This window comes from Pseudochaenichthys georgianus, chromosome 13, assembly GCF_902827115.2.
Source record: "Pseudochaenichthys georgianus chromosome 13, fPseGeo1.2, whole genome shotgun sequence".
NCBI classification, from domain to species: domain Eukaryota; kingdom Metazoa; phylum Chordata; class Actinopteri; order Perciformes; family Channichthyidae; genus Pseudochaenichthys; species Pseudochaenichthys georgianus.
Window position 1 is genome coordinate 24,851,071 of NC_047515.1, and position 10,327 is coordinate 24,861,397.

General features: G+C 41.8%; 1 protein-coding gene across 1 annotated transcript; it reads right to left on the bottom strand.

Moving 5' to 3' along the window:
* Window positions 1-6,788: 6,788 nt before the first annotated feature.
* On the bottom strand, window positions 6,789-9,058 carry LOC117457439 (uncharacterized). Its single transcript, XM_034097531.2, has 4 exons — window positions 8,225-9,058; window positions 7,756-7,911; window positions 7,572-7,664; window positions 6,789-7,305 (listed from the first exon to the last, which is right to left on the bottom strand). Exons 1-4 carry the CDS (start codon window positions 8,396-8,398, stop codon window positions 7,075-7,077), a joined length of 654 nt encoding a protein of 217 aa, XP_033953422.1. The 5' UTR covers window positions 8,399-9,058; the 3' UTR covers window positions 6,789-7,074.
* Window positions 9,059-10,327: the final 1,269 nt, after the last annotated feature.

Here is a 10,327-nt window from a genome sequence, read left to right on the forward strand (position 1 = left end):
TTGGTTGTTGGTCGTGTTGCTTGAATAAAATCCCCAAGCTCCAGACAAGCCCAGCTCCAAGCTTTTTTTGAAGCTGTAGTGTGGACGCTCCGTAACGGCCCGTACACACTACAGGCGTCAAAAAAGGCTTCCAACGCTTCGCCCATTCATTTGAATGGGGTGACGTAGGATATTTTCAAAATTCGCCGAACTGCATTGTGGCTAGCATGGCAAGGCGTTGCAAGCCTCGCGAGCGTCTATCGGCGTCAAAAGTTCAACAATGTTCAACTTTTGAGGCTCGAGGCTTGCTCGAAGCTGGCGTCAGCCAATCAAATCCCGTTTTTGAATTCCCGTCATTACAAGCACCAACCAATCAAACCGCGTGTATGCAGGTCTCGACTATTTTCCTTATGTCAGAAAATGGAGGACAAATTAATCATTTCCGTGGCAAATGTCCCAGTCTTGTATGACTGTACTCTGTTCACCTACCGGGACCTAAACCGGAGGAACCAGGCATGGCGGGAGGTGGCAGAGACAGTTGGTGAAACTGGTAGGTTTTCAACTGTTTGGAGAGTTTATATCCAGTTTACTTCGTTTTAGCATTGAACAGACAGCTAGTAATGTAGCATAATAACATATTGTGGTGACCACCTTCGATCGCCTCCGACTCCCATATCTCTCGGCACTACAATATCATATATATTAATAAAAAAATATTATAAGTATAATATATAACATAACATATAATACATGCACAGCTATCAAGCATAGGCAGTATATTTAGCCAGCTAGTAATGTAGCATAACATATAATATATATTAATAAAAAAATATTATATATAATATAAGTATAAGCATAATATATAATATAACATAATACATGCAGAGGGTGTCGTTTTTCTCATACTGATATTCTAAACAATCTGTGTTGTTGTATTTGCTGTAAAGTGTCTCTACTGTAGGCTAATTTTATTATATGTACAGCACTTTGGCTCGACCAAAAATCGTTTAGAAATGTGCTATAAAAATAAGACTTGATTTGATTCACAGCTATCAAGCATAGACAGTATATTTAGCCAGCATGGAATGTAGCATAAAAATAGCATTCATTAATGGAGGAATAATTTAGTAAATTAACGAAATTCACTTTATTATTTATTAACTTTATTATTTCATTTCATTAGAGAACGTCTGCAAGAAAAGATGAAAGAAGTCTGCTGTCTGCTGTGACCAATTGCCCAGCCAACCCCACCAGTGGTGGAGGAGGACGGGGACTTTCAATTCTTCAAGAGCCTCTTACCCACCATGAGGCAGATGACAAAGGCACAGAGGGCAAGAGTCCGCCTCGGGGTACACCAGCTCATTTTTGAGGTGGACCAGGAGAACAATGTATAATTTTATAATTTTTTCACACATACTGATCCACATTAAAAATGTTTACACTCATCACACACACTTCACTCAAATTCACCAAATAAAACATTATTTCAAGTATGTTATGGCTATACTGTGTCTTCACTTGTTCATGTGGTTTGTCAGTTGCAACATACCAGAAGCTTCATGTATGTCGGTATATATAATGTGCTTTCTTCTGTAATTGTTCAGTGAAAACCTGTTGAGTGGTTTATCAGTAAAAACAGGGCTGAAAGAAAAAGGTTGTTAGTCATATCATAATATAATAATATCAATTCAAGAAACATGTTTATTAGCAATGTTTGATTTTAAAATGGCTCATTTGGAACATTTGCTCTTTAAAGAAAATGGGTAGCTCTTAAAAGAGCTTTTGGTTTGGAGGAGCCATGGTGACCCTACACCACGTTATGCTGCCATGACACTGCACCCTCCTCATTCACATAGGAGCAGAAGGTCTCCCGCAGTTGGATGGATCGGCGTGTGGCGTTGTTTGAGCCCATCATAGGTGCAGGGTTGGAGCTTCATCACTCGACTTTGCGACGACAGGTGTGCATGATGACCTTCCTATTGTCTTCCTGCGGAGGACGTTGTGCAACACACAGGTGGCCTTCACAAACAACTCTGTTACCTCCGGGCTGGTGGTGATGACACGCCGGAACATTCTCCACGGAGATGAGAGGATGCCAAACGCACATTCAACCACCAACCTGGCCGAGGCGGTAGTTGAACAGCCTCCTGTGAGGTGACGTCCAGGGAACGGACGCAGCAGGTTGTCCAGCAGCGGAAAAGCCTCATCTCCAACGAAGACACGGGGGAGAAGGCCGAGCCACTCTGCTCCTGGGATGAGGGTGTCAGGTGGTAGCTGCAGACTGCCATCTCGGAGGCCCTCTCCAAAAGCGGAATTCCGCAGGCTCCCACCGTCGCTGCTCCTTCCAAAACCTCCGACATCCACTACCCTGAAGAGGTACTGGGCATCCACGACAGCCAGCAGTACCAAGGAGTGGGTGGACTTGTAGTTGAAGTAGAGGGACCCAGAATTTGCCGGAGCCTGGATCACCACGTGCTTCCCATCAATGGCACCAACGCAATTTGGAAAGTTCCAGCGCTCCTGGAACCCAGCAGCGATGGCTCTCCAGTCCTCGGTCTGTGGTACCGGCATGGTCTCCTCGACCAGGGCGGTCCAGATGGCACCCGCAACCTCCTTGACGATGACAGCCACAGTTGCATGCCCGACCCGATAGCTGAATGCTATGGTCCCGTACGAGTCACCGGTTGCCAGGTACCTGAGAAAAAAGTAATATACAAGATTTAAAAAAAAAAAAGGTTATACGCCACGCAGACACACAATTACACCACAGGCAGACACAGACACACACATCACAGACATACAATTACACCACAGACAGACACACACATCACAGACATACAATTACACCACAGGCAGACATAGACACACACATACAATTACACCACAGGCAGACACACAATTACACCACAGGCAGACACAGACACACACATCACAGACATACAATTACACCGCAGACACAGACACACACATCACAGACATACAATTACACCACAGGCAGACACACACACACAATTACACCACAGGCAGACACAGACACACACATACAATTACACCACAGGCAGACACAGACACACATCACATACATACAATTACACCACAGGCAGACACAGACACACAATGACAGACACAAATCACAGACACACAATTACACCACAGGCAGACACAGACACACATCACAGACATACAATTACACCACAGACACACACACACACACACACACACACACACACACATCACATACATACAATTACACCACACACCCACACACACACCCACACACACACACACACACACACACACACACACACACACACACACACACACACACACACACACACACACACACACACACACACACACACACACACACACACACACACACACACACACACACACACACACACACACACACACACACACACACACACACAATACTGCGTTTACCTAGCTATCTTAATTAATGTCATTCATCTGAACTAAATCACAGACTTCATTCATCCATTGCATGCATTCTCTTTCTTTATATACAGAGTCATATTAAATAAGTAGAAATACACAAAACGTACCGTAGGCAGATGGCGAGTCTTTGCTCATCCTGAAGTACTGCTGAAACAGTTCACCATCCAGGCGGAGCTCTTGGACAAGAACGTGGTATTCCCCCCGTTGCAGACGTTTTTTGAGTATCGGATGTACCCAACAGCGACGCACTTTACGTGGCCTACTGCGATACATTGAATAAACCAACGCTACCGTTGCTACAAAACCGGCATCCATTTTGGCAATAGTGAAGAAGAGCCGGGCTGAAGTCGAATAGTCCATTTAGCTTAGGAACCTTCCTAAAGGAGTGAAATGACCCGGAAGTCTCTCAGTGGCAGCCATGATAAGTGCCGTTCGAATTCTCTAGAATGATGAGAATGATAGGAAAGGAGGTTTCAAACTTCCTTTATAGCCTCCTTTAGCTTAGGAACCACTGGACCTCCCTAACCGACAGGAGAAGCGAAAATGCTGCCCCACAATGCCTTGCAGCCGCAGCATTTGCCGTCACTCAACAGTCGGCCGTTCACGGAAACAACCGATTATGACCGAGAAATGATATCATGAAAGTTACGGTGCTTATTAAGCATTTTAAAACATAGGTGGTAAGTTGCCAAAGTGCTTTGTTTTGAACGTTCATCAGTATTATAATCAAAAAGAGAAATATGAACGTTAGTTTTCACTGAAATTATCAAATAAAGTCAACATTTCAGTCTTTACTGAGCTGTGTGGAGTTTGTTCAACTTTTAAAAGATGTTTGAATGGTGATATACACAGTGATAGATGTTAAGGACTAACGATTATAATAAATACATCTGTATTGATTTTAAGATCTTTAGTTCATACAATCATACGTATTGGGATCATTGGTATTAATGTGGACGGGAGGGAGAGGGTGACGAGCATAAGTTTCACTTTCCTTTTTTATTTCAATTCCAACTTTGGTCATGAAGAATATGTTTCTCTGTTGTCTACGTTCATAAAGCAAAGCAGCAGCATCAGAGCACGGTGCAGAGTCTCTAGATGAGTTTACAGCAGTCCCTCGTTCTTATTAAACATCCATGTTGTAGTCCGCTGTATAGAAAACTGTGGTTTCCATAGTTTCCCCACAGCAGCAGACGCACACAATGACGTCCGCTGGCGCATCATAAACACGTCGGATAGTGAAAGTGCATTCGGATTCTCTAAAGTACCGCAGTCTCTTCTCCTACGTCCTTTTGAATTCTCCTATCCACTATCCCTTAACCCCGTGACGTTTCACTCAGAGGTCAAGGAATAGACGATAGGGTTAGAATTTAGGAGCTGATTTTTAAACTATCCGACTGCAGCCCCGGGCTTTTTTTTGCTTTGTATGCCGGGGGCGGGCGGGAGATTCCTGATTGGTTGTTGGTCGCCTTGGGCGCGAGAAAGCGTCAAGCCTCGGACACGCCCAGCTTCAAGCTTTTCTGACGCCTGTAGTGTGTACGGGCCGTTACGCTTCAAAAAAAGCTTGGAGATGGGCGTGTCTGGAGCTTGGGGATTTTATTCAAGCAACACGACCAACAACCAATCACATGAATCTCCCGCCCCCGACATACAAAGCAAAAAACCCCGGGGGTTTTATGCGAGCAATATATATATATATATAAACTCCCCAAACAGGCGAAAACCTACCAGTTTCACCCACTGTCTCTGCCACCTCCCTCCATGCCTGGTTCCTCCGGTTTGTATCCCGGTAGGTGAAGAGGGTCTGGTCATACAAAACCGGGTGATTTGCTACGGCGATAGTTAGTTTCTCCTCCAACTTTTTTTGAAATATAGAAATGAACGGCGGGATATCTCTCCCAGCTTAGACGCGGTTTGATTGGCTACGGCTTCAGCTGTCAGATTTTCAGAAACGGGATTTGATTGGCTGGCGCTGGCTAATGTTCAACTTCTGACGCCGGAGACGGCCCGCTCTGCTACCCACAATTCAGTTCGGCGAAAAAGCGAGGCAACGTGACGTCACTCCATTGAAAGTGAATGGGCAGATTGGAGTTTTCGACGCTGTAGTGTAGACAGGCCGTTAGAGCACGAACTAGTTAATGTATTTTAGCTTGAATTAAATGTATTTAACGTATAATGAAGTGACTGCAAATAAATGTATTACAAACTTTATAAAAACTTTTATTTCAGTCCACAAATACACAGAATACATTCAGGTCAATGTAGAAAAATAAGAAATACTTTAGTCCCCTGTCTTCCTCATCAGTAAAGGAAAAGTGTGTGTGTGTACAAGATAGATATTAACTTTACTCCACAATTTCCTACCGTATTATTAAATAAGTCTGCACAGCTGAGGGGACACCTGTAACTCAATTCATGTGATTTTTGGGTGATTTATTCAATAAAAACCTCTGTATTTTCAGAGTTAATCAAATGACAGCCACATTGTTACCTAAAGTGTCTCAAACATGTTTACTTTTATCCATGTATTTTTCCTTAATGTTTATTTTATTAGCTTTTCTTTTTTAATGCTTAATGTCTTTCATTTCTTTTTTGTAAAGCACTTTGAATTACCCTGCGTCGAAAAGTGCTATATAAATAAACTTGCCTTGCCTAAGGAGTGCAATGCAACTGAAAGGTACACTAATAAAAGTAAAACGTTGTACCAACAAAAAAATATTAGAGTAATCAATCACACGAAATATTTTACATTGACTCAATGAAAGTCCATTTCTTCAGATCAATCTGTATATTTTAACACCAGAGCACATTTATTTGAATGAAAAACAAGTTGTTCACACAACCAGCTTTGGCCTCTGAAGCAGCCATTACCTGATCTTAGACATGTTAATAAGTACCACAGTTAAAATGCAGTAATATGTGGGCCGCTTCCAAACATCAAACTCTTAGAAAAAACACTTGTCCTTATTATCCACTGCACTTTTTTTAAAGCAACACTGACAACTTGCGCCTGTGAGACATGTCATCTCTGAAAATGATTAGACATGCATAACTTCTACAGTGAAAATCAGTCGTACTGTAAGTGCAACTTCTGAACACAACACTTTTTCGCAAATGTTTTACAATGCATAATGATTATAAAACCTTGGTTTTAGAAACCTTACCATGTAACAATGGTAACTGAGTGAGTGCAACAAAGTGTCTACTCTGGGATGAACAGCTGGGTTCTCAGTCTATTCACTTTTGGGCTCATCTTTTTCCCCTCAAGCTCCATCGATACGTTTTGCACAACTTCAAAAGTGGATTGCAGTTATTTCTGATATCTTAAGTTCAGTCAGACAACTCACGTGTTTCTTTAACATGTTTATTAGAAGCAGCATATAGTTGAGTTTGGCGACTAGGCTCGGGCATCATCACTCCATAGATATACATAGCACGATGAGTGATGATCAAATAACTAACCCCCGAGCCTACAGGTGGAAGCTGGGGTGGTGGTGGGGCAGCAAGCAGCAGCGACATAGAGGTAGCTGCAGCAATAGCAGCAGCAAGCAATGCATGGAGAGAGATATGGCAGGTTAAATAGAGCAGCATATTAAGGAGACTCTGTTTGGTTGGTTGTAGAGTGGCAAGGGGGCGTTATGTATGAATGCAGCATAAGTGCTCGAGTTGACTGCCTGAACTAGCTCGCAGGCATCGCCCCATTTCAGTGCGTATATGAGCCCGAAGAGCATGGCAAAAGCTGTCGCAACCGAGGGCAAGGCGCTGAGGACCTCTGATCCTTCGATGAGAACCTTGACGTCTTTGGGTCGATGAAACTGATCCTCTTTCCCAGTGACAAAGGTTTCCATTGTTGCCTGCCTCAGCGTCCTGCATATCATGCAAAAAAAAGGGGAATGGATGAGGACCACAGAGTGTAGTTCAACAGGCCTGAGGCGCAAATGTTTCCTCAAGTTTGCAGCTACCTTTTAAAAATACAAGATTAGAGTGGATAGATGAAAAGGAAAGTTCTCAGTTCAGTCGGCTCAAGAGGTCATCACAAATGACTATCTTTCTAACCAAGCAGTTATTTGCATGCAGTACAAATATGTTTTCTTTTATGAACAAACTTCTTGTGAGTGAGTGGGAGGTCTTACCTGGAATTCTTTGATGAGATGGTCAACAGGTTCACCCAGGTAGATCATTAGAGATTTGAGGATGCATTCTCTTCTGATGGCGATGTCCACAGTCTGAGTAGGAACAGAGATATATATAATAAATCAAATGCAAAAAATAGGACGATTCAGCCACTGCTCCCACAGATAAAAAACTCATAGATACCTCATCCAAAACCTGTAAGATCCCGGTGGTCTTCTGTTTCACAATTCCTCCCCTGCTCCTGATGACCTGCAGCAGTTTGGTGGAGTGTTTGTCCAACTGCGCCAAGAACTTTGTCTCCAATGGAAATGTTGTTATGCGCATGAACTCAGCATTTACCTAGAAAATATAAGCAGCATAGAAAACACAAATAACTGAGAAATTATAATACACATATTTTTTATAGAGCCAACGGTTTGATTAAAAGTACTCCAAGTCAGCTTGTATGAATGTAACATTTAAATTAATTAATCCACATATTTATTGAAAACCACCACCAAATAAAGACACTAAGAGTAATAGATGTAAAGCTTATATTGTGATATATATTCAAAAATAAACGTAAACATATTTGCTGTCTATAGTTGTTAGTTAGGCCCTCATTTCTTCTCTACTACCGGCTTACAATCAAGGGTTTCAGCAAAATAATTACCTCTTCCATGTGAAAAAGTGCAGGCCACCGCTCCAAGAGGCCTTCAATGCTTGGCCTCTGATGCACTATTTCTTGTCTTCGGTATCCAAACGCCTTCGCCATCTTTTCTTTTATTGATTGCCAATTGTTTCTTTTCTGTTGTTCTGCCAAAAGGGAAATTGTCTCTTGCTCCATGCTTTCTGGAGTCTCACCAATCGACAAGGATGCAAAATGGTTGGCCTCAGCTCGCCTGGCTCTCTTTAAATTCTTCGCAGGGTAGGACTCTTCTTGAGACTTGGTCTTCAACGAGTTCACAGCAAGCTCTGCAGATGATTTGAGCTTGGTGTCAGTCTAGACTGGTTCGTTGTGTACTCTGCATTTCCTCTGTAATTGACATTCTGTGTCATAGGAGAAGACCGGGATTGGAAACACTTTAGGCCACTGCTGTGTTCTTAATGATTCCGAGGAAGAGCCGCTAAGTAGTACTGTGTCATCTGTATTCACAGATTCAGAGGAGGAGTCTTCACTGTACAGTCCACTTGTAGGGGTACTATTTAATGGTATCTCAACTGGGTACAAGACCACAGTTGTAGAATCGGAGTCTAATTCGACAACTTTGATCAATGTTAAATCTTTAATCGCATGTGTAGATGTAAGATTAACAAATGTGTTCCCAAAATCAGTGTCTTTATTCTGTAGCCTTATGTAACCTGCTAATCCACATGAATTCTTGACCTCCTCAATGAGCTCTTCCATTGAGTTGGGAATCCCATTTCGAAGCTCCAGTCTGACGCTGTTGTGGTCGTTCAAGATGATCAGCAATCGAACAGGTGGTTCAATATCAGCCATGGCGCTCTAAGAGAAAGAGAGAAATAGAGAGATGTGAAGAGGGAATTAATGAAATGCAGGTGTACACTCAATACATTCTTTCTTTTCAAATTGCATTGTGTTGTACTTTACAAAGTATTACATACAAAGTTCATATATATATATATTAGGGCTGTCAAACGATCACATTTTTTTTTAAATCAGATTAATCACAGCTTAAAAATGTATTAATCATGATTAATCACCATTCGAACTATGTCCAAAATATGCCATTTCTTTATGTATATTGTTGTGGGAATGGAAAGATAAATGAAAGAAGGCGGATATATCCATTTAACATACAGTATGTATGTTTATTATAACATTGTTCTGTGTGTCAAAATGAAAGACAGCCCACTAAAATTCGTTACTCAAAGCCTATACTTTATTTTAGGACAGTGGTCAACATGTTGGTGATGTAAAAATATATAACACAATGTTGTAAACTAAAGTTACATTTACAATATCTTTATCAATTTAACTCGAAAATTAAAATATAAGTCGCTCGTCAATATGAAAGAAACACACTTACTCTGTCCTTAAATTGACGTTTAACACCAGAATTTCTACTCTGGTAATACATACATAGTCTTATCTATTTATTTACAATAGAAAACACGCAGCCCGCCTGTTCATACTGTTTACAGGCCACCAAGCCTCAGTTAAGAAAAGGTAAAGTTAATATACTTAATGTTTGTCTGAGTATATTTACCTTTGCATCTGGCCATGACCCATGCTGGTAGACCGCTAACGCTAGCATGCTTTATTCAGACATGGACTTTAGCCTGTAGTCGAATTGGAGTCATGGGTGGGTAGTGTTTTTACAGTCCACTAGCTCAGTTAAGAACATTTAACGTTACAGTTAATGTTGTGTTGAGAAATATATGCTCTGCTGAGTGTTCTTCACTGGATAATGCGTGGTCTGAATAAAGAATGCTAAACGTTAGCGCATGCTAAACATTAGCACAAGCTAAACGTTAGCGCATGCTAAACATTAGCACAAGCTAAACGTTAGCGCATGCTAAACATTAGCACAAGCTAAACGTTAGCGCATGCTAAACATTAGCGCAAGCTTGTACGGCCTACTCAGTCAGAGTCACGGCCAGACACACGTAGGCTAACGTTTCCCATAAATAACGTTACATTTTCTTAACTGAGCTACCGGACTGTAGTAACGTTAGCCACCCATAACTCCAAGCGGGCTAAAGCTAATGTCTGAATAAAGCATGCTAGCGTTAGCTTATAAGGGCTATCAAC

Excerpts from the sequence above, each read along its gene's own strand:
- LOC117457439 (XM_034097531.2), bottom strand. The coding sequence starts at position 8,398 with ATGGAGCAAGAGACAATTTCCCTTTTGGCAGAACAACAGAAAAGAAAC. Across the intron at positions 7,912-8,224 it reads CACTTTTTCACATGGAAGAG|GTAAATGCTGAGTTCATGCG; the intron begins GTAATTATTTTG and ends TATATTTTCTAG. Across the intron at positions 7,665-7,755 it reads TCTTACAGGTTTTGGATGAG|ACTGTGGACATCGCCATCAG; the intron begins GTATCTATGAGT and ends GTTCCTACTCAG.